At 36.4% G+C, this 23,012-nt stretch overlaps 4 protein-coding genes and 1 non-coding gene across 5 annotated transcripts; 3 read left to right on the top strand and 2 right to left on the bottom strand.

The window, feature by feature from the left end:
* Nucleotides 1-826: 826 nt before the first annotated feature.
* LOC147868874 (histone H2A-like) lies at nt 827-1,778 on the top strand. The gene is made up of 2 exons (XM_087324261.1): nt 827-1,083; nt 1,397-1,778. Exons 1-2 carry the CDS (start codon nt 889-891, stop codon nt 1,634-1,636), a joined length of 435 nt encoding a protein of 144 aa, XP_087180387.1. The 5' UTR covers nt 827-888; the 3' UTR covers nt 1,637-1,778.
* Nucleotides 1,779-2,072: 294 nt separating this feature from the next.
* LOC147868873 (uncharacterized) lies at nt 2,073-6,753 on the bottom strand. The gene is made up of 7 exons (XM_087324272.1): nt 6,510-6,753; nt 4,451-4,487; nt 4,207-4,348; nt 3,401-3,583; nt 2,933-3,034; nt 2,419-2,574; nt 2,073-2,268 (listed from the first exon to the last, which is right to left on the bottom strand). The coding sequence occupies exons 1-7, from the start codon at nt 6,649-6,651 to the stop codon at nt 2,107-2,109; spliced, it is 924 nt and encodes a 307-aa protein (XP_087180398.1). The 5' UTR covers nt 6,652-6,753; the 3' UTR covers nt 2,073-2,106.
* A 1,300-nt stretch (nt 6,754-8,053) lies between these two features.
* Nucleotides 8,054-8,126, top strand: TRNAA-AGC (transfer RNA alanine (anticodon AGC)). Its single transcript has one exon. It is a non-coding gene; the product is annotated as a tRNA-Ala (tRNA).
* Nucleotides 8,127-13,289: 5,163 nt separating this feature from the next.
* LOC147868871 (uncharacterized) lies at nt 13,290-16,606 on the bottom strand. The gene is made up of 5 exons (XM_087324249.1): nt 16,017-16,606; nt 15,266-15,442; nt 14,421-14,663; nt 13,969-14,166; nt 13,290-13,887 (listed from the first exon to the last, which is right to left on the bottom strand). Exons 1-5 carry the CDS (start codon nt 16,443-16,445, stop codon nt 13,648-13,650), a joined length of 1,287 nt encoding a protein of 428 aa, XP_087180375.1. The 5' UTR covers nt 16,446-16,606; the 3' UTR covers nt 13,290-13,647.
* Nucleotides 16,607-17,878: 1,272 nt separating this feature from the next.
* On the top strand, nt 17,879-21,688 carry LOC147868870 (uncharacterized). The gene is made up of 6 exons (XM_087324238.1): nt 17,879-19,191; nt 19,935-20,380; nt 20,991-21,193; nt 21,319-21,385; nt 21,472-21,514; nt 21,616-21,688. The coding sequence occupies exons 1-6, from the start codon at nt 17,913-17,915 to the stop codon at nt 21,618-21,620; spliced, it is 2,043 nt and encodes a 680-aa protein (XP_087180364.1). The 5' UTR covers nt 17,879-17,912; the 3' UTR covers nt 21,621-21,688.
* Nucleotides 21,689-23,012: the final 1,324 nt, after the last annotated feature.

Here is a 23,012-nt window from a genome sequence, read left to right as displayed (position 1 = left end):
TGTTGCTATTGAAAAATTAAGAACATAAATTACCGGAAGATGCTTAATGTTTTTGCATACCTTTTATATATTTGGTCAAAGTTGAGATTGACAATCACTTGAAAACCAAGGTCGATGTGTTAGCAAGAACATTTATAAGCAAACACGAATAAAGTATAATACATCAAGTTAATCGACCTAGTAATCTCAATCAATTTTACAATCACTCGAAAACCAAGGTTGATGTGTTAGCAAGAACATATATAAGCAAACAAGAAAGAAGTATAATAAATCAAGTTAATCGACCTAGTAATCTCAATCAATTTTACAAGGTATAAAATGGCTTCTAAGTTCTAAAAAAGAAAGAAAATAACGAATCAAGTGGCTAAAATCGTTTTTGATTGGAAGGTTTGTAGGCAAAGAGTAGCAAGCATAGTTTCAAATTTCCACTCTTTTTCATACACCCGAGGAACCGAGAAAGCTTCAGACATTGCATTGCAAGGGAAGGGCTTGCAGAGCAGAAACATTAACTAGTGAAAATTTTCACACAATTTCATTAAACCCGATGAGGCTTCTAACCGAAGGATATATTATTATTGTGGGAGGCGGAAGGAGACGAGAGAGTGTGTCGTGGGCGTGAGTGAGTCTTTTGCACCGAGCCTATGGCTCGGAAATCGTTGGAACAGAAGAATGATCGCAGGCCGTTCGATGGAGAGGTGAAGATCGACGGCTGGCAGTTGATCGAAACACTTAGGCCTCGGATCGATGACGTGGACACACGGGGGAAGAGTATATATTCCAGAAGTCCAAGACAGCAAATGTAATGCGATTCTTCTTCTCTGCTAATCTTCTCTGCGCCATCGTCTCTCTGTCTGTCTCTGTTGTATCGCCATCGCCATCGCCATCGCCATGGAGTCCAAGACCTCAAGCAAAGGAGGCCGCGGGAAGGCAAAGAAGAAGGCCGTCTCCAAGACTGTTAGATCAGGCCTTCAGTTCCCTGTTGGTCGTCTTGCTCGATACCTCAAGAAAGGTCGTTATGCTCAGCGTATTGGCTCCGGTGCCCCTGTCTACCTCGCTGCTGTTCTTGAATACCTCGCTGCAGAGGTAAACACTAATGATAGAGCTAATGGTTCTTTGTTAAGAATCTTGATTTGTTTCTTGGGGGTTAGCCTTTCGGGATATTTCTTGATTCCTATATTGTAGGAAATCTCAAATTCAATTTCCTGCGGGTTTCCTACCCCCCTTCTGGATCGGTTTTAGTATATTTCTCCTCTTGTTTAGTTTGGGGTAGGTTAGCGTTCTTGGTCAATCTTGTGATTGGTTAGGGTTAGGATCAAATTTTCTTTTTGGTTCTTTATAACGACAATTTGTGGATTATGGCACCAATTCTTAATCGTGAATCCTATTTGTATTTCAGGTTCTTGAACTAGCGGGAAATGCTGCACGTGACAATAAGAAAAACAGAATAATTCCACGCCATATTCAATTGGCCATTAGAAACGATGAAGAGCTAGGGAAGCTCTTGGCTGGGGTTACCATATCGCATGGTGGAGTCTTGCCTAACATTCATCAAGTTCTTTTGCCAAAGAAGACTGCAGAGAAAACAAACGAGAAGAAGGAGAAGGCAGTCAAGTCACCAGCCAAAGAGGCAAAATGAGGACCCATTGACCACTAACGTTATTTTATATTAGCTGAAATGCGAATATATAAGCTTTTATCAGCTTCAGCTCTCAACTCATTGTAGACTGTAAATTTACCGTTCCTTTGGATCAATGACAGCAATCTTAACTTTTTGCTCCTCCCATATTCAGTGTGAAGTTATGGTTTACTTTGTGTCAATGGTGGGATTGTCTGCCATTCACGTGTGGGTGTATTGATGTGCTTTCTATGTTTATGTTATACATGTTAATTGTAATAAACTTCACAGATGATATGGCATATTTTCTGTTACAACAAACCAGGCTTAAAAACCCTGTTTTTCTGCTAGAGAAAACCATTGTAGTAATTAATAGGAAATTGAACTCTGTAGAACAGTCTTAAAATTATGGCTCAAAAATTTTGCAAGGTTCATGAATATATATGGTGTAAACATGAGTCATTCGACAATGGAATTAGAATTTAATTTCCTCAAATGAGGGAATCTATCTCACTCCACTTTGTAGTGGATGTAATTCCACGAGATAATGCTTCCCTAGGAGCATTACTTGAAGGATCAGTGGGTGGAAGAACACAAAACTCGGCAAACACACTTCCATCAAAGGCATATGCATATGGCAATCCTGTTACTACCTGTGAGTAAATAAAACCATTGATGAACTCTCTCTCTCTCTCTCTCTCTCTCTCTCTCTCTCTCTCTCTCTCTCTCCTAGGGAAGGGAAAAAAAGCAAGAAAAAATAATGTGAATAACACACACAGGCATAGTAATATTTTATACATTACCTGAAGCTGCAACATTTCTGGTTCTGTCAAACCAGCTACATGGGCGATTATGCACCTTAATACGTTGCCATGGGCAACTACTAGGACATTCCGACCTTCATCCAATCTTGGAATTATGGTTGATCTAAAAAACTTTGTTGTCCGTTCTGCAGTATCCTACGCAAACATCAGAGCGTGTTGATTTGCAAATTTTAACTCGACAAAAGCGAACAAATAGAAGCCCATAAGTTTTCATTATTTCTCCCAATGCATCTGGTTAAACCCCCAATAGAGAATAAGGGGATGGTTTACTGAAATAAATTTCTAAACACGTAATTCGCTCAAGAGAGGTTTGACCACAGACAGCTGTGGTATTTCGTTATGTTTCCCATTTTAAAATTAAGTAATTGTAAAGATGTGCACAACCAACGTTACTGAACATTGCATGTAGAATGAGTAATTCACAATTTACACTATAATATTTGACGTGACAAAGAAGCATAACTAATCCATAATGTCAATGATGAAAATGCACCTGCAAACTCTCTCCGGACGGTGGTCGCGTGTCATAACTTCTTCGCCACAATTTAACTTGGTCAGCTCCAAATTCCTTTGCTGCTGCCTCTTTGCTTAAACCCTACATATCCTACAACAAGAAGAATAAGAAATATCTTTCCTGTGGAGTCTATATAACAGATTTCAAAATCAGTCTTCAATAACACAAATCTGTGCACATCTTAGGGTGATTGATAGTTTTACACCGATAAGCATAAAAAACTAACATACTGTACTTTCAAATGTCAAAATAGCACTAATCCTACAACATAAGAGTGCAATTTTTTTCTTCTCAGGGTAACTTTCTCATGATTTTGACACACATTGATTGGAAACATAATACAACAAATTTGTGGATTATGCAATTCAGATAAAATCCATAAATCTAAAATAACACTAATTTCTGTATAATCTTTTGAGCTAAAGCAGTTTGAGAAACCAATACTACCTGGAGGTCACCATAACAACGCTCATTGAGAGCAGGATCTGCATATACAGGTACCATAAGGCAAGAGGCATGTTCTAATGCATTAGCTGCAGCATCCCTAAGCTTTAATCGATTTGCATCACCAGCTTTTCCTGAGCCATGAAAACCTCCCCTTACAAGAACAGGTACCCGTTTATATCTGTTCTGTTTCCAAAAAACAATATTTTACAACACATTACATGCAACTATCTCTAATCCTTGTTTGTAAAATGTAACTGGACGAATTAATTAAGCATTATAAACCTATAAAGGGAGATGGAAGAATTAAAGTACAATACACAATTTCTAAACACAACTAGTTCAAGTAATTAACCTTTCAGAAACTTTTATATAACATAGAGTGACACAATACTTAAAATTTATCTTGTATGAATTAATTAACCTTTGGAAATCTATAGAAGTGAAGTGTTGCAATAGCTATATTAAAACTGACAAGGGAACTTCTGGATCATTAGAGAAAGTAGCATAAGAAAGCACAATTTTAACTCAAAGTAATAGTGAAAATTCAAATATATTCAGAAAAATTGAACAATTGATTGCAAAGTGAAAAAACAGAATTCGAACAATTTTATCTTAACATCATAAAGTGAAGTAAACAACTCTTTTACAATCCTAACACTCAATTCAGCGCTTTTAAAAACTTTTCGAATGTAGGCCTCTTAGAAAGTGAGCCAATGCAAAAATTTCAGATGGTAAGCAGATGTTTATTTTCTCAAAATACAACTGTACTTATTTTCATATAAACACGAATCATCAATAAAGGATACCTGTGTCATTGCGATGAGAGCAGTTTGCTTTGATCTGACAAGTCTGCTTGTGAAGATAATATCAAAATCAATCTCACTTACAGCTTTTCCAGCAGCAAGCGCTTCCATAATTCCTTTTTCTGTAAGAGGAATATCGACATCCCTGAGAAAAACGTTCTTTCAGAGCATAAAATTGGCAAATACAATTCCTCTTTCACCACAGGATTATAGAGATTTCGAAGGGAATTTTATGTGAGTGTTATACCCCGTGAAAAGCTTGAGGTCATTCCACATGCTTTCCCCTGCAATGCACATTGCAAAAGGAATTTTTTCAGTCAGCGAGTTATCAGCCAGCTACAACAAAATGTGCATGCTCATAGAATCTATCGTTTTAAATTAGGGACAAATATATCAGGACACTGCTCAATTTTAGAAAGTCACGGATATTCTGGCAAGTCTTAAAAGCTGAGGGGCATTCTGATAACTATGCAGAAATGTCAAGGATTATTATTGCTTTACCCTTAATTTTATGTGTATTTCATAGTATTAAAACATACAAAATCTGGATAGAAGAGTCTAAAGAAACATTCGATCTGCATATATGCAAGCTTCGAACATTAATTTTGGTCTCCATTGAAACTTTTACCTTGATTCTGAGCATTCTAATAGTGTATTGTGTCATCATTGTCATGATACAATTCAAAATATCACCATACAGTTGGCTCTTCTGAGTGCAACCTCAGAGGTGTGTGGAGTTCTCCAGTTCTGGGATTCCATATTTCAACGAACCAGGCCATAAGGTTTCTGCTCTACGCTAGAGGCACGCTCGAAGAACAGGAAAGGACAAAACTGAACAACGGCACATTTATTTTGGTTTCCTCTGAATATCTTTTACCTCTAGATTATGGAATCTGATCAGTGTCTGGTATTATCACAGCAACTAATACCACCAGATTTTCAGTGTATGGTGTCATCCTTGCCAGAGAAATGTTAGAAATCTAGCTAAACTACCAGCCTTTGATTCGTTCACTTTTGTCTCCTTCAAAATCTCTTCTTCCCTCTGGTTTCAAGAAGAAGATTGTTTTCATAGCAAACAGACGGAATAGATTGAAGAACTATTAGAACAAGCACCAGTTATGAATGGAATGAGAAAGAAAATATTTTCCATAGAATACAGAAGGGTAGATAGAAACACTCCATGGGAAAACCTTAAGGCCCATCAGAAGAACAAAAATTGGAAGTATAAATTAATAAGGAGAAGCATGTTGCATGAAACAATACAAGAGATGACAGAAAAATATTTTCCATAGAATCCTCAGATATACACAATCCATGGATAAGTTGAAAATGAAGATCTATGATTTCATAGCATGCACATGCTGAAAGATCCATAACAACAAGAAATGAATTGTCATTATCAATGCTCATCGCACACAAACTGACATGAAGACCAGGGATCCATTAGAAATACAGAATGATTTCAAGGCAAAAATCAACTTTCATAGGGAGGATAATATCCATAAGACTCACAACAAGAAATTAAAGAATTATTTCCATAACTCACACAGACATGAAGACGAGAGATCCCTGAGGATTACATCTCTAAGCACACAGCCATAAAAAAGAAGATTATATCCTGAACAAATGAAAATTTTCAGGCTGAAAATCATAAGCTTCATTCATAGCAACAGCAATGAGGACGAAGTGCCACATTCAAAAACAAGAAAAGAGTAATTTTGGAACTGAAAATCTTTTTCATACCCCATAGCGACTTGAGATCCATCAGTATTTCAAAAAAAATTAACAAATGAAAATTTTCAGGCTGAAAACATTCTTAGCAACAGCAACGAAGACAACATGCCATGTTCAAAAGTAAGGTAAAAATAATTTTAGAACTGAAAATCGTTTTCTTACTGCATAGAGACTTGAGATCCATCTGTATTAAAAAAATCATGAAAAAAGGGAAAATTTACAGGCTGAAAATCATGAGCTTCATTCATAGCAACAGCAATGAAAACAAAGTGCCAAGCTCAAAAGCAAGGAGACAATAATTTTGGAACTGAAAATCATTTTCATACCGTAAAGAGAATTTAGATCCATCAGTATAACAAAAGGCAATGAAAGAAAAAAATCATCCTGACAAAATAATGAAATTTTCATGACACACATATACATGAAAAAGACAAGGATTCATGAATATTTACGGGAGCTGTGGACTAGGCTGAGAAGGATTACTTTTTCAGAGAGAACACACAAATATGAACGCTAAAAGATCCACCCATGAGAAATTCAAGCAAAGAAAGAATCACAAGCAGGGAATTTACCATGGCGCATGAGGATGAGCTGATTCTGAGGTCTGGAATTTGGGAAGGCGAGAGAAGAAGAAGAAGAAGAAGAAGACGATGACAGGTTGATGGAGCCATTGCTATTGAGGCTACAGAGAGCACGACAAGAAGCAAAAGCCATATCCTTCTCTCTCTTCTCTGCTTGTTCTAACAATGTCTTCTTCTCCTTCTCCTTCTGCTTCTGCTTCTCCTTCCTCTCCTTCGAATCTACAAAGACGGCTACACAAAGACACGAACAAATGAATAGTAATTCGCATTACATATATGTATTATGTATGTACATATATATATACATAATGCATTACATACATACAAAAATAATATACTAATACTTAAGGAAATCATAGCATTCCATTTCATGAGTGAAATGAAATGATTGATGATGATGATGATGTGTTCCCTCCCCCCCCCTCCCATCCCCATGTAGATAGAACACGATGGCGGGTGGACATATCATGGGGCGGATAGACAATGCCCCGATTTCAGAGAGCCACTTGATCTGAGTAAGTCCATCATATATCATGCCAGAGCCACTTAATGGAGTACGGCCACATGGCATAGTAAAAGGACCTCGCACTAACCCAACCCACTGTATAGGAATAAAGAACATGAGATGAGATGCGGGTTAGAGATCGTATGTCCCTTGCGAAGTCTAGAACGCAAGAGATGGGTAGAAGAATCCCTAGCAAACTGAGATGATGGGAAAAAACGGCACATAAGAGAGACCTACAATACCATCGTGATGTGGCCCTCCTCGGTCCCATTGTCATTCTCTTCATTGTTGTCCCCCGCTCCAATCCCACACACACATGGTGTAACTTGCGTCAATGAAATTCACATGGTTGGGCAAGTGAAGCCAGAACGCATTGACCTATTCCTAGAACATATGTTTCTGGTCCTTTCTCCTCCTCATTCTCCCACTTTCAATCTCTGTGGAATATTGGGATGAAAACCACAATACAAGACATTGTTTAGATGATTGCTAACCAATATTACAAAAAAGTCTCTACAAAACTAGTATGAGAGTAATGGGATATCAACAGAATTTCCATCTACATGTATTGATAATAATGACAAAACGTTTGATATACCCAATAAGTACTTTGCATGTTATCCCTTGATAAACATCTGATACCATGCAAGTTAAATGGTGAAACAACTCACCGCAAAAGAAACTAAGCGATAATTCTCTTTCAACACTAAAGAAAGTCCAAGTTTTGTAGGCCTAACCTGCCTCCTCAAAGGGACCAAATGATAGATTGTGAAGAAGCCGACTTGAAAGGTAATGAAACATGTGGCAATGAATCAAAACTTGAATGGATGTAACTTGGCAATTATGTGAGAGGATGCTACAAAGATCATTCGAGTTTTTATATATATTATATGCAACCTATCTTGATATCGGTACATATCCCCTATGGTTTTCCTTCTAGTTTTTGTTCTAAAATCTACCCTTTTATTGTGCAAAGGGAATTCTCTCGTTATTGTTTTACATAAAATTGTGTTTGCCTTCACATCTAAACGGGGATGTAGCTCAGATGGTAGAGCGCTCGCTTAGCATGCGAGAGGTACGGGGATCGATACCCCGCATCTCCAGTCTCCTTATGCTTTTTTTTCTAGGTCTTTGTTCCCGTGCTTTTTATCCTCTTTTGGAATGTTGTACACAGTTAGATTATATTCTAAATAGATAAACTAAGAAAGTCAAGTATATATGTATACCATGAATTCTCATAATTTCCAACTTCATAGTTTCCAATGATATTGGGCCTAACTAACCCTACTCTTTTCATCTTGTTGTTGTCTACCCTCTCCCCATTGATTTCATCAAATTTACTAGAACCATGGTTTGTTCTGACATTTATTTCGAACCATGTGAATGGAATCAATCAACCTATCAATAATGTATCCATCTCTCATATCATATATTCAATTAAATAGATTCTACATATCAATATCAATTTTTTTATGATGGAGAGCTCTTAGCCTGATGAGTCATCGAGTATTTATAGAAATTGTTTCCAAACATCGACACCATATGTGAATGGATTCGAATGAGTATCAATGGATTATATTTTGATTACATGGAGCTGGACTAGAACATATATGTATGAATGTAGAGATGAAAATCAACAAATACGCATATAGTGTTTATATGTATAATAAGAAAAAGTATGTGAAATTGTTATGAGCAATAAATCTCATGAATGATGATTATTTCTGAATAATTTTCTCACATTCCAACGAATGGACTTGAATGGATCACATAAAAACGATTACAATAAAAGACTACCATGTATGTTGTACAATATTTAACACATAAAACATGTGTTTGAGTCCCTCCATAAAAATCTTTTGCTACTCTCACAAGTACTTGCCAAAGAATCAAGTAAAATATGTATGTTTAAAGGAGAAACAATTCATGGAAACCTTCTCTTAAGATATTGCTACCGAAACTTGATTTCGTTAAAACTAATGTATGTGTACATAAAACTATATTCTCATGAAGATTTTATATTCACAAACATTAGCCAAAATCTCAACTAGCAACGAGGATGTATTTTGATCAATTTTATTTACATAAATAATTTTGTGTCTTCACCCATGCAATTCTTTACATGGTCAAGGAGAATATATACGTCTCCTTGTACCAACGTATCATGCATTAAGATAGATGTGTGGAGCTTCAATCATTTCCTTATAAAACTTTTCTGTACTAAGAAAGGGAAAATAACAACAAATTGTACATTGATTGTCAATGTTTTTTTTTCCATCATGATCTTGGTAATCATGATGGGAAGCGACACCAAGGATGAGCTATTTTCTTGTAATTTCTCTTCAAGATTTTGATGATTAAATCCTAATATAGGTATATATCTATCTTGAGTAACTTGAAACATGGTTAAGCCATAAAATGGAGTTCACTTTGGAGTAATTTGCCCATGTCTATTTGGGAAAATTATGGAATATATGTTTTTACATCTAAGAAATCCAAAAAGTATGCTTGCTTGTTTTGCATCAATTGCCTATGCAAACTTGGTCAAGTTGAGGTCTATAATAAGGTGAAAGTCAATCTGGTAACGTTAAATGCTAATAATGGGAATCATTGTAAACCTGGAAAGTTTCATAGAGGACATAAACACAACATGGGTTCAATTTCTCATCCTTGAGTTCTCATATATGTACTATATGACAAATATTTAAATGATAGCTTTAAAATATAACAAGTATACAGATTTTTAATGAAAAAGTTACATATTCCATTGTCGTCTAGTCCGGTTAGGATACCTGGCTTTCACCCAGGCGACCCGGGTTCAAATCCCGGCAATGGAAACAAGTGTACCTTGGTTTTTTGTCCTTTTTATTTGTTCTACATTGTGACTATGTTTTCTATTTGTTTTTTCTTCTTCCTTTTTCAATACAAACTCTCTCTCGTAGGAACCACAACACTCAAACGTCATATATGTTGAAAATTTTATAAATGTCATAGGATATTCACGAATGGCTAAATGTTGTTGTGATAGATGATAGATAGATCATGGTATTTACGTGTAGGCCTAAGTTGAAATGTAACCCATGATTGATGGTGCTCTAGGATCTTTCGTGGTATTATATCTTATGTCAAGGTAAACCCTCTAAAGTGTTGCGATACTTGGTGACGAAATGGAACTTCTTTAGGGTAAGGCGCTTGCAATGCTTAGTTGCAAAAATTGCCGAACTAAATTTCAATTTAAAAACCCACATGCCTATTGTTGTACTCATACGTCCTTGGTGATTGTGAAACTCTATTGGTACCCGATGCAATAGCCGTGAAGATGTGAACACGTCTATTGGTAGAGAGTTAGTATCTTTTCCTACACTTGGGTGTTTGCCATTTGATCAATTTTAACTCCTTTGCTAAGAACACACTAATTGTCAAGCCATAATGTAGTGACGTTAATTATTGAAAAGGTCATGTAGTACATTATTAAGGTCAAAGAAAAAACCCAAACATCAACTTCGTATGATTACATTAGAAGCAAGTAAATATATTCAAGAGGCACATAAAAGCAAAAATTTGAGCTCTAGATGGATACAAGGTATGGAGACATGGTTTGGAAAATAGGATGCTACACATTTGCTTCATGATGTGTTAATAGATTCCTTTGTAAACGAGAAGTTACAAGATTTTTTGCAATGCCATTGTATCATACCTTGGGAAAGGTGTGGAGGTCATTACATATGTTGAACAAAAGTACAAAACCATCTTCTTCTCTAAATGGGGGGAACCTGCAGTCTCATTGAGACATGTTACAACAACCCATTCCTTTATCCACTATATGCAATATTGCTTCAACATGCTTTAGCTCTGATTCTCTTGAATGTGAGATGGGGTGTTGGGACATGTAAGGAGACTGGTTGCCTATGCATATTTTGTCTTAAATAAGTTTAGGACTTTGTGTATCACACTTTGACATAAAATGTTTCATTAATCACATTAGACTTTGCTTTCCACACATTGTTAGTTCGGTAGACGCTCTACACACATGGCTTAGACAATTTCAATGGTAGATCTCGACGATAATGTTTATTGATAAAATTCATGACCATCGAGAGACACAACTTTAGTCACACATTATGTATGGATGTTTCATTTTTCACCCCATGGGTCATGTTTCACATTTGAAGACAATAATAGAACATATTTATATCATTTATCACGATCTTCCCAACCCAAATCCTATTAGGAGGTGGATGCCCTATTGGTTCCACTTGTAATAGATTGTATCTGGTAAATTATGGGACACAATTGACAAACAACTCCAAATTTTATATTGTTCACACTTGAAACAAAAAATGGGATGTGGATGGATAGACATGGCATTGAGCCCTCGAAAAATGAAATGAAGAACCATAGTTATGTTTAAGTGAGATGATTATTCATCAACGTAATAGCTTAAAGGAGATCCAAAGAAACAATATCTTAAAAGGCCATATAAGATCATAAACTAAACAATAATAATAAAGACAACATATTATGGGGAGAAGATTTCATCAAGTTTAGCCAAGGAATAAGCATAGAAGATTAGAGATAGAATGTAAACCACTTCCATTGTTGTCTAGTCGAGTTAGGATACTTGGCTTTCACACAAGTGACCTGGGTTCAAATCCCGGCAATGGAATTGACTATCTTCCACACTTGTTTAGAGGTATGATAGAAGTATAGTACAATGGTGTATTGATAGTATTTTTTGTGAATGTTCATCACCGTAATTCCATACAACAAATAAGAGTATAACATGATAACAAGAGGTCAATCATTAAGCAAGAGTTCAATTTTATTCTCATGTCACACAGAAATGGTTAAATTGATGTCTGAAAGAGAAACGTTTGGCATGCAAATAAAAGCTTCTACCATTGAGGCAAAAAATGCTTCATTTTTATTTTATTTATTCCCACGATATGATTAATTTGTAGAAATTGGTAAGTTAGAAAAGCAACTTTTTGTTTATGACATCAACTCTTGTCATGTTTATTATATGCATTGCAATGTTTAGACAAGGCCGAAGTACAAAGTTTAAAATTGTGAGTAAAAACTTATCTTCATGTTTCACCAAACTTGCAATTCCAATTTTCTTAATGACATTCTCATAGGTATAACTAAATCCTATGGCGAGGTTGAGAGAACATTTCTTTTATAGGAGGATTACTTCCAACTTTTACAACATTGAACTTAGTTTGTTTTTTCAAGTGCTCGTATAATGAAAACTAATTAGTCAAGTGTTTTTTATTACAGCAAGTGTTCGTTGTGTCATGGTATTAATCTTTTTAGTATCTTCAAGATTTATATCAATGTTGGCAACTCACTAATAGCAATTCAAGGAAGATCGCATGCTACTTGCGATTGCAAGATGAGAAACGGAGCTTACAAAATGAAAACCTACATGATAATACTTTCAAAAGATCCAAGAGTTATGATAAGTGTTCATTTTGTGCCATGATATTAATCCTTTTAGCATCTTTAAGAATTATAGCTATATTGGCAGCTTGATCAAGTACTACTTGGGATTGCAGGATGACTAACAAAGCTTACAAAGTGAAAACAACAAACAATGTAACAATACTTCAAAAGATCCAAGAGAACTAGCCGCCAGCTCAAGTGTTTCTTGACTAGATACACTAGATTGATATACCTACTTTATCATTCATCAATTGAATCATTGTGGCTGGTGCCATTGAACTTTCAATTCCTGGATCCATTCATTTAAAGGTTATTTCTTGACCTTCAATGGTTTCAAACTCTTGCTTTGGTCATTATTCTTAACCATCTGTATCTATCTCTACCATTGCAATGTATAGATTTTTCTGCTGTTACTTCTTGAAAATTAAAAATAACAGGAAACCTTCTCAAACTTTGTGTGGCTTTGTAAGATCTAAATTCCATGACAAAGGAAGACTATAAAACGTGCACATTTTCACTTAATGATACATCTTGCCTTCTCCATCTGCATATCATATGCTCCCATGTGGAGTTCCTTATTTGGAAATGCAGACATGATTGATTGATTTAATTAAGATTAGGATTTGCTTTCACCTTTTATCATTTCTATGAACAATTTTTATGTCATAAATATAACTATGCACATTTATTACAGGTCCAGGAAATATAATCATCACTTCTTCTTCAATATGGTCTTCACAACATTTTTAATTTTGAACTGCCAAGACCCTGCTTGAATTTTAGACAGAATGGTTCTATAATAGATAGAATCACTTCAAATATTACACAAAGAAGTTTTTTAATCTCAATGCATAAGGTAACCATGAAATTATACAAAATATAACAAATATAGTTTTAGTTCAATTTCAAGCATATGAAGAACCCAATATCAATACGGCCTAGTCCTTCTTGAGCTGGGACTGAGATTATGAAAATGCAAAAACCCAACTTAATGATGTGCTTTCTTCAATGATAGTGAGTTTGATATTGTTTTATTTACCTTCACCAAAGAGTTGGGGTTCGTATGTACAATTTCCTTATTGATTCCTAGGAAATCCATTAGCCTTCATGGAAACCATCTTGTTGACCAATCCAATTCTTCTCTCTTTCCAATTTTACATCGATTTTCCGGGAAATCCATCAGTCTTCATGAAAGTGTTTTTGCATGAGCAATTCTTCCCCAAACTCCAAGGCCCCAAACTCAAATACTTGAGTTTCTATTAGCACAGATTTACCAATGCGACCCCAAAGCTTATGCTTAAAGACATTGATCTCCATCCTAGCAAAATAAGACTCGGAGCAAGCTGGTTTCCATGAGAGCTTTCCGACTGGACATAATATCAAATCCGAAAAACTGCTGGGTGGAGCACTACATTTTATCTAGAAAATAGGAGAAAAAAAGGAGCTTGCTTAAATGAGCATTGCCAAAGGAGACATTATAAGAGGACATGAAAGGATTACCTGAAGAGTGTGGGAAGGTCCAATTATCCTCACCGAGAACTTCCCCTCTTCAGCTGAAGTCACAACATCTCTAATAATTACTCCTGGATCAATAGACCTTAGATCAAGATTGACATTCGGGGATCGATAACCCATTGAATAGACATAAGGCGTGGTGAGACCACATCCTATGTTGAAGTACGCAACTGAGCCCACTATCTGCGTTCAAAATTAAAAGCACATCACGAGGGTCAAATGAATGAAGGAAAAAACACCAAAACACCCATAACTTGTCAGATATCTATCAAAATAACCTCCGGTTTCCCAAAAATACCAGTCTGGTAATTCTTTGGAAAGTGAAGGATGTTCTGGTAAATATCAACAAAAACCGAGGGATTTTTTGTTGGTTTCCCTTTGAATGAACTTGATCCAAAGAGTTTGAAACTCAGTTTCAGAGACCAGTATTTGCATACCTGAAATTTATTATCTGGGCTGACTGCCTGGAGCCATACATGTCCGGATGGGAAAGCCTGTCCCCAATTCTTCTCTTGATGAGCCAACCCACTTCCTTTGATATGAAACCCTTTTTGATCATGTGAGAGCTCATATGTAGACTCAGATCCTAAGCTACGAATATGCCAACGAGTGGGCATATATTTTATTTTTTCGGCCCAACCTTCAGGTCCCTTTCTCAAATCATGACTGTCCCACGGAACCTGATAGTGAATCCCAATATATTGTATTGAGTATTGGAAAACATCAATTCATATTGGATATGATCCAATTCTTTTATACATTGTACAATCACTTGTAGAGCCAACATAGCCATTGCCATAACTTTATGGATATGTAGGTGCATCATGTCTACGACAACTTGTTGAACCAATTCATCACCTAGGAGTAACCTTAAGAATCCTTATTATGTGAACCCCATTCATTGCTAAACTCAGACACATGATAACTTGTAGAGTCAATCTTCCATAGTCTACAGCATAGCCTTATGGATATCATATGTGGGCCTACCATACTGGGTATCATATGTGGGGATGTGCACAACAAATTGAAACCAAATCGCTAGTGCGTCCTCACACATTCAATTGACTTTTGTAGAGCCAATTCATATTCCAGGCATGACTTTACGCATACCATATGTGGGCATGTACATAAATGTCAATCCAATTCATTACACACAAAATTAGCTTGTATATCGAAAGTCATAATCCTAGGTGGACCTGGAATACATGTGCACAGACACACACACACACCCCAACAGTGGAAGCCAGTTTAGTCATACATACACAAGGTAAATAGTGAATACCTCATTAAACATGTGTGACTTGAACCGGAATCCTTGAACATTCAGATCCATGATAGTTTCATGTGGTCGAGAAATGATAGTGCCGAGATTAGCTGAATGCCATTTGAATCCAGCAGATTCGTGACGAGATGTAGTAGATGTATGTGGAGATGGCCGGATGTGTTCAAAATGAGAATCCTGCACAGAATCAGAGTACAAAAGAAACACCAAACAAGGTGTCAGAACCCTACTTAAGTGGGCAATGAGGAGATCATTACCTTCACATCTTAACTCTTCCTTATCTGAGATAATGAGAGAGATGAAATGCAATATTAACATCAAACCAAGTTCCAAATCTGTTTGTTTGAGACCAAAGTTACCAACATCCTCTGACACATCAAGTGTAGTATTAATTCTAATAAAAAAGTCAAAATGACCTGTGGGATTCAAGTTACAACCATGATCTTATATATGATATAAGTGTCATGTATTGAATAATGATTAATCTACGAGACTGAATTTTGCAACCATCAGCTAATACATGATACAAGAGTTTGATATCAATAGTGTATGATACTGATGAACTTATCCACAAATCCGAGTGAATGCAAAGCTACAGAAACCATCATTGTTCAATGCACGACACAAGCAATAGTGTCAATATATATACAGAAAAAAAGGCGTAGTATGCATAAAGCTAAAACAGAAAAATGGAAATTGGTAACAAAACACTAAAGAACAAGAGGATTGAGCGGAAGGGGAAGGGATATACCATAGATAGTTCACAAAACAAGTGAGTTCGATGAGGTTCAAATCCATGAGTAGAAGAATCCTGATGATGTGAGGAGTTAAAGGAGAAGAGGACAGCAGCAAAGGTCTCAGATGTGACATAGTTTGTGGCCATGATGGTGGCGATGCTTATACCTTGTTCAAAATCCGACACACGAGCAAACCATCCTTCAAAAGAAGGAAATGGTCTCAAACAGTCGGGAAGGAACCAGCTGAAATAAGGTGTATGAGGATCCCATGGATGTTTCCATAGCCTCTTCTCTTCTTCTTCTTTACCTTCTTCTTGTTCCTGTTTTTTCCTTTCTTTCTCTTCTTCCTCTTCTCTTTGCTTTTCTACTTCTTCAGGGCGTTTTCCTTCTTTTTCTTCTTGTTTCGTATATTGTGCAGATCTAGGTGATCCTTGTGAAGACATGATGACAGTATGCTGGGTTGGGGTTTTTTCCACCTGTGAAGGTTAGGCTTTCTGCATTTTTCTGCAGTGGACGACTGTGGGCTATCTGTGTGAATTAGGGTTTTGTTCTTGCTTAGACACAAAAATTGCTTCTTTCTTTCTGTCTTTTGCTAGGATTTCATTTAAAGAAAAAGCGGAGAAGAAGAAGGAAGAAGAAGAAGAAGAAGAAGAAGAAGAAGACGACGACGATGATGATGATGATGATGAGAAGCAGGGGAAATTCCAAATTTTGTTAAGAATTTGAAATGGAGGGTAGTTCTCAAATTTTAGAAACCCAGTTTTCTAAAATTAGTCTCTTGTGAAATTGGAGTATGAGAAATGAGGTCTTCTTTTGGATTGTGAAATTCGCGAATGTTTCAACCATTCGCGTAAGAAAAAACACCCTCAAAGAATGATAAATACCATACTTTTGGAGTAACTATTTATTATGAGGTAAATAATAAGCCTTTAAAAATGGAAAAAAAACATTTAAAAAATGGGAAAAAATAAACACACGAATGTTTGAATAACGTAGGAAAACGAATGTTACGCTAGACGAACACGAATTTTACGTACTATGTTTTGATGCACTACATCGAGAGTTTTTTTTTTTCTTCGTATTGTCATGCCGTATTAATTCGAGTAGCTACTTCTACTGAAAAACACGTCGAGTTTTACTTGCATAAATGAAAGTAGGGGAGGCACGATCAAACACTTTTATTTATATAGGGGCATCAATGTAGGAGGGGCATCTAAGCGCAATATCTATCTATCTATATATATCAATATGTTTACAACTAACTATATACTCATGAAATTGCAAGAACCGAAAAAAGCATGGTTGTGTCGATCCATACCTAACACGTCTATGCTTCTACTTGGTTGTTTAGCTCTCCGAGTCTCAACACATATGGCCAAAAATGGCACAAAGCTTGCTTCCTTCTCGGAAAGAAGTCCCAGACACGACATGCACACGTATGTATTTGTGATGAGTGGCATTGAGATAGATACAAGACTTAACAAAATGATACATTTATGTGAGGCAAGCAAAGCATACATGGCCCCGATGGTGAAAGAGCTATATGTATGTGTGTACTGATTGTATGAGTGGGAACTGACACAGAACTTAAAAAAAAGAGAGCATACGCCACTTACATTGAGCAAGACGGTGACTTTTCTCTCCTCTCAAAAGCAACATAGATGGAGGATATATGCTTTGACTTGACTTGACTCATACATTACTTGACTTGACTTGACTTGACTTACTGTAAGAGAGCAATTATGTATAAGTTATAACAAAGGATTTAGAGAAAAAAGACAAAAGGGTTTGGTTTATTTTATTTCCCCAAATGCCCCTCAGTATATTTTCCTATTTCCCCGAATGCCCCTCTTCCCTTCTGTGTGAAATTCCTCTGTTCTGCAATTCCTTCCTTTCCTTGGATATGAGATATGAGCCTGCGAACAGCGTACATGGCCATGGCGAAGCTTCCTTCCTGCCAAGAACACTCGCCTCTACAATCTATGTGCCGAGAATGGGTCTGGGAATACATTCTAAAGCACTGCTCCAACCAACTTCTCATCAGAGCCCTGCTTGAATCCTACCCTATCCCCCCCCACAGTCTCTCCCTCAAGAGACTCCTCCTCCTCAAATTCCTGTATCTGGACGTTGTGGAAGATGATCGATTCTCCGAACGCACGGTCGAGATATTATCAGAGCTTTCGCCATCATCATCATCATCATCGCCATCTTCTTCTTCTTCTGCTGCTGCTGCTGATTTGTTGTCTCACCGTGCTTTTCCTCGTCGATTTCACGCGTTTCAGGAAAATAATGGAAGGAAAACAGGTAAGAAATCGTTCACTTTCTCTCAGCTTCTGCTTGCAGTTAGGGCTGAATGCACTGTTCAGCATTTGCGTGAAGAAACCGAGAATTGGCCGAAATTCTGTGATTTTGTGGATAATTTATGGATTGGTGATGAAAATATGAAGAAGAAGATCACGAAGAAGAAGAAGAAAGAAGAAGAACGCATCCAAGATAGGTATCGTCAGTTAATGCAAGATCTACAGGACATCAAAGAGCATCCGGATCATCGGCATGATTTTCTGAAGGGATTCAATAGAGGAAAAGTGAAAAATATGGTCCAAGGATTCCTTTCTGAAGCTTGGAAAAGTTTAGGCTCGGTTTTTCTGGAGCAAGTTGCAGAGAGTGTGAAGAAAGGACTATATTTGCCTGAAGGCTTCTCATTGTCTGTTTCTCCTATAGCAAGGAAAGAACCATCTGTAGATGATGATTCCTCAGACACACAGGCTACAAAGGATGTAGATAGTGTATTGAGAGAAAAAAACTTAACAAAGAGCCATGTTGAAGGAGCATCCTCTGCAAAGAATGTGGTTACAGAAGAAAAGGATGGATATGAGGATATGGAAGGATCATCTCCTCCATTGCGGGGTAAACGGCACATACCAATAAGCCTAAAGGAGAATACAATAGAAAGTTTTTTGCTAAGCTCAAAGTTAGTGGATGCACAATTGGTTGAGGAAATGGAGGTTAGGACTTCAAGCGTTAAACCATCTATCAGAAAATCTTTAAATGAGACTCTTCTGGTAAATGGATCATATGGAAAGCTAGTAAAAGAGACCGAAAAAGCTGTATTACCCACAACAGATTGGATGCCAAATGAAGAAGAAGATGCAGATGAACCTGTCCGTCCAAGTCCTCCTCCATGGACCGGTAAGAATGTTTAGATTTCAATTCATAATTAATAGTTTATTTTGCATGAGAAAATGAAGTGGGTCGTGTTGTTTTCGTTGATAGTGATTTGGTTTCATTTCTTGGGTTTGTCTCTGTGATAAGTTAAAAATAAAGGGGGTATCAATTCTCTTCTAGGTAGAGGTATGATTTTCTTTCTTTTCTTGGGTTTCTATCTATGAAAAGTTAACTCATTCATGGATACCGATAGCATAACCTAAAGTAGAATGAACGTCAACATTGCACTCATTTGGTTCTATTGGTTGAGTTTGGTTTCCTGTAGTGGTAATAGAATTCTCTCTCTCTCTCTCTCTCTCTCTCTCTCTCCCTCTCTCTCTCCCTTTCTCTCTTTCATCTACCTAGGTCAAATACATCTGGACATGTTTTAGAGTATTGTATGTTGGAGAAAATCTGGATGTGCATGTAGAGGAAAAGAAAGGGACAGGAGAACATGTGCCCATGTTTTACTCAGCCACGCTGGAAACGCTCCACAGGAAATGGAGAGAAGTTTCACTGGCCCTTTCTATGTATGTGTAGAAAGAATGTTCAGTATTTCTGAGTAATTCCAACTTCTGAAGATTGGGAACATTTTCTCCCATTTCTAGTTCTCCTCATTTCCAATCCAGTGGCAATTACGATTCCACAACTGCAAGTCAGAAACATACTTAAATTTACAAACTTTTGATTTGTCCGTATGCATTGATCAAACGGTATCTTCTTTCCAGAATTGCCAGATCCAAGTGCTACTATCACTATTAGGAGGAAAAGGCGGAAAATTGGTGCATTTTTGTCCAATGCAGATCATGCAAGAGACACTGTTCCTATTTGTAGAAATATTTTGGATAGCCCCGAGATTCAGAAAGCACAATCAGCACTTATGGAATGCCAGGCAAGCCTTAATGCAGTTGTAAAGGATCCTCTTCCAGAGGCTCTCAGGATTGCCGAGGAAGCTGCAAAATCTAGAAAAGTAACATTAAATGAATTAGATAATTCAAAGGGGATATTGCATGTGAAGGATGATAATCAAGGTCAACAAGCAAGACCCTCTGAGAGACATATGAAAGATGTGAACACAATCTCTCCTATAAAGATGCGAGGAAGTGCACAAGCATTTGGCAAGAAACAGAATAGGAGCATCATGGATCGCAACCCTACTGCTCAAAAGATCGAGGTTGGTATGAAATTGTGAATTTTCTTCTTTCTGCCTAAAAAGAACTTATAAATTGTTTGATCAATTATTAGAAATAATGCTGCGTGGCCACTTCAGTAAGTTTCTGAGGGGTTGTTCTGGGGTTCCTTCTATATTCTTGAATAAATGAAAAAGGAAATCTGGGCACTAGCATGTTGGCATTAAAACCATGAAATCAGAATTAGTAATGAATTTTCGGAAATCTTGTGGGATGTCCAAGATGATTTTAAAACTTTTAAAGTGGTCATATCAACTTAGAACATTGTTTTGGATTGTGATTCAAGGTGTCCATTGTTGTAATCTATTAGGCTTATTTACAAGGGTGAAATTTGTTTTCACCTTATTACTGAAGTCGTCTTTCTTACAATTTTTAAATATTCCTCTGACATTATAAGGTTCATGTCTTTTATTCTTACCATCAAACTTGCCATTCGTACAATTTAAATATTGATTTTATTAAGGGACTAATATAATAATTCGATGCTTGTATTATCAGCAATCCATTTCTGGTAATGCAAATCATTAATCTAATAGTGTATTAGAAACATGGAAAAAGCAGAATTATTAAATTGTATCAGATTGAACTTTTCAGTGGAGTGCAAGTGATGACATAAGTAACAGTCCACTGAAGGACGATTCGCCATCTTGTTCGAGACGAGTGCAGCTTCCAATACTTCGCCAAAGACAGGGTACTAGAATGATGAAGGATGTGTTATCAAAAAATGTGCCACATCGGAGGAAGTTTAGAAGATGGACTCAAGAAGAGGAGAATGTTCTCAGAAACGAAGTGGAAAGGTATTAACTATGAACATTTGATGTGTCATCTGTTTGCTGACATAGTATCTGTATATTGTTTAATGACTATTTTTGTAATGAAAATGGTTCAATTGATGATGATGGTTTTGGAATTATTATGACAGGTATGGTAAAGGACATTGGAAACATATTCTTCGAAAGCATAGTTCAATATTTGAAAATCGGACAGAGGTGCAAGAAAACCGTTGTTTGATCTGTTGCATCTTTTTCAAGTTTTTTGGTTAATGGAGAACTAACATTTGAATAGTACCACACAGGTTGATCTGAAGGATAAGTGGAGGAATATTGAAAAACGGGAAGGTATCAACAAGATTATGTTTTTGCGTATTAAAATTGACAAGATAAATGGGGTTTTCTTTGAATATGTGCAATTGATACTGTTGTCTCTCTTTGTTGGTTAGGTTGATATTGATAATGGGTGGATGTTCATCTCTCCTATAAAAATCTCCTTTATCAGTTGTAAAAGTTGGTAGTGTCATCAGTTCTAAAATTTGGTAGTAAAAACCATCTACCAAAATTGTCATTAACATTGTTCATCTGCTTGATAACATTATGGTCATGCTACAAACTTTCAATGTATTACATGTACATTTCTGAAGAAATATATGCTGTATTGAACTTTGGATATAATGGTTGATATTGAAATTGGTGGATGATCATCTCTCCCATAAAATTCTCCTTTGTCAGTTGTGAAATTTGGGAGTAAACACCATCTCTCGAAAGGTCATTAATATTGTTCATCTCTGAAGTAATAGACGCCATATTTAACTTTCAAGAGTTCACAATCATAGGGAACTGAAGTGTAAAAGTGAAAAACTTTGGTTTGTTTGCATTATTTATGGTGGAAATGTGTCAGAAACAAAAGACATGTGGCCATTTGGTGAATAAGCAAAGAAAGAATATATACACTTCCTTGATGTGATATGCGAATTTTGAGTATCGACCTGAGCTGCTTTTGTAATGCTGTTGAGCATTACGTCTATGCAGTAACATCAGTGCAAGTGCCACGAACGATCAGCATTGCACTTACATTTTTTCCGGATCAAGTAATGTTTTTTTCTGTTGTGTCATTATTCTAGCATAGCATATGAGCAAAAATAATCGTTATTAAGGTTTAATCAGTCCAAGGTTGAGGTTCAGTTCTTTTTGGAAGTGGATTAACCGGATAAATGAAAGCAAAAGCGAAGTGATGAAGCATAGATCTATTATGGTGAAAGAAAATGTTGTTTTATACTAAAGGAGACATGGTTATAAAAACAGGTTTAGTGTGGCTTTGGCTAGACTTTATTGTATTTACATACATACATATGTTTGTAGATGTGTATGTATGTATGTATTGGTGTGCATGTAATGTATGTATGTATTGGTACATATGTATGTGTTGGTATGCATGTAATATATGTATGTATTGGTATGCATGTAATGTATATATGTACTGGTACATACATAATATATGTATCATGTATGTATGTATGTATGTATCAGTAAACATGTAATGTATGTATGTAATGTATGTATGTGTTGGTATGCATGTAATGTATGTGTGTATACATACATATATGATGCATTGGACATAGTGGTAGTGAAAATTTGATCGTATAGTATTGAGAAGAAAACAATGTATGTATGTGTTGGTATGCATGTAATGTATGTGTGTATACATACAGATATGATGCATTGGACATAGTGGTAGTGAAAATTTGATCGTATAGTATTGAGAAGAAAACAAAGAAACAGAAGAACATGGGAGGTTTTGGGGGACTAGAATTGTAAATATGATGAACGTTAGGGTGTGGAA

The sequence above is a fragment of the Azolla caroliniana genome, unplaced genomic scaffold (genome assembly GCF_043228905.1).
Source record: "Azolla caroliniana isolate FFs.n. ecotype wild unplaced genomic scaffold, voAzoCaro1.0.p SCAF_1, whole genome shotgun sequence".
NCBI lineage: Eukaryota > Viridiplantae > Streptophyta > Polypodiopsida > Salviniales > Salviniaceae > Azolla > Azolla caroliniana.
Note: the sequence above shows the minus strand (reverse complement) of the source record. Positions and strands in the feature narration are given on the sequence as shown.

Coding starts and splice junctions, on each gene's coding strand:
- LOC147868874 (XM_087324261.1), top strand. CDS start 889: ATGGAGTCCAAGACCTCAAGCAAAGGAGGCCGCGGGAAGGCAAAGAAG. Junction 1,084..1,396: donor TTGAATACCTCGCTGCAGAG/GTAAACACTAAT, acceptor TTTGTATTTCAG/GTTCTTGAACTAGCGGGAAA.
- LOC147868870 (XM_087324238.1), top strand. CDS start 17,913: ATGAGCCTGCGAACAGCGTACATGGCCATGGCGAAGCTTCCTTCCTGC. Junction 19,192..19,934: donor AAGTCCTCCTCCATGGACCG/GTAAGAATGTTT, acceptor TCTTCTTTCCAG/AATTGCCAGATCCAAGTGCT. Junction 21,386..21,471: donor TATTTGAAAATCGGACAGAG/GTGCAAGAAAAC, acceptor AGTACCACACAG/GTTGATCTGAAGGATAAGTG.
- LOC147868871 (XM_087324249.1), bottom strand. CDS start 16,445: ATGTCTTCACAAGGATCACCTAGATCTGCACAATATACGAAACAAGAA. Junction 14,664..15,265: donor AGTCACACATGTTTAATGAG/GTATTCACTATT, acceptor ATTCACTATCAG/GTTCCGTGGGACAGTCATGA. Junction 14,167..14,420: donor GCCCAGATAATAAATTTCAG/GTATGCAAATAC, acceptor TTTTGAACGCAG/ATAGTGGGCTCAGTTGCGTA.
- LOC147868873 (XM_087324272.1), bottom strand. CDS start 6,651: ATGGCTTTTGCTTCTTGTCGTGCTCTCTGTAGCCTCAATAGCAATGGC. Junction 4,488..6,509: donor GCTCATCCTCATGCGCCATG/GTAAATTCCCTG, acceptor TGTGCATTGCAG/GGGAAAGCATGTGGAATGAC. Junction 2,269..2,418: donor CAGAAATGTTGCAGCTTCAG/GTAATGTATAAA, acceptor ATTTACTCACAG/GTAGTAACAGGATTGCCATA.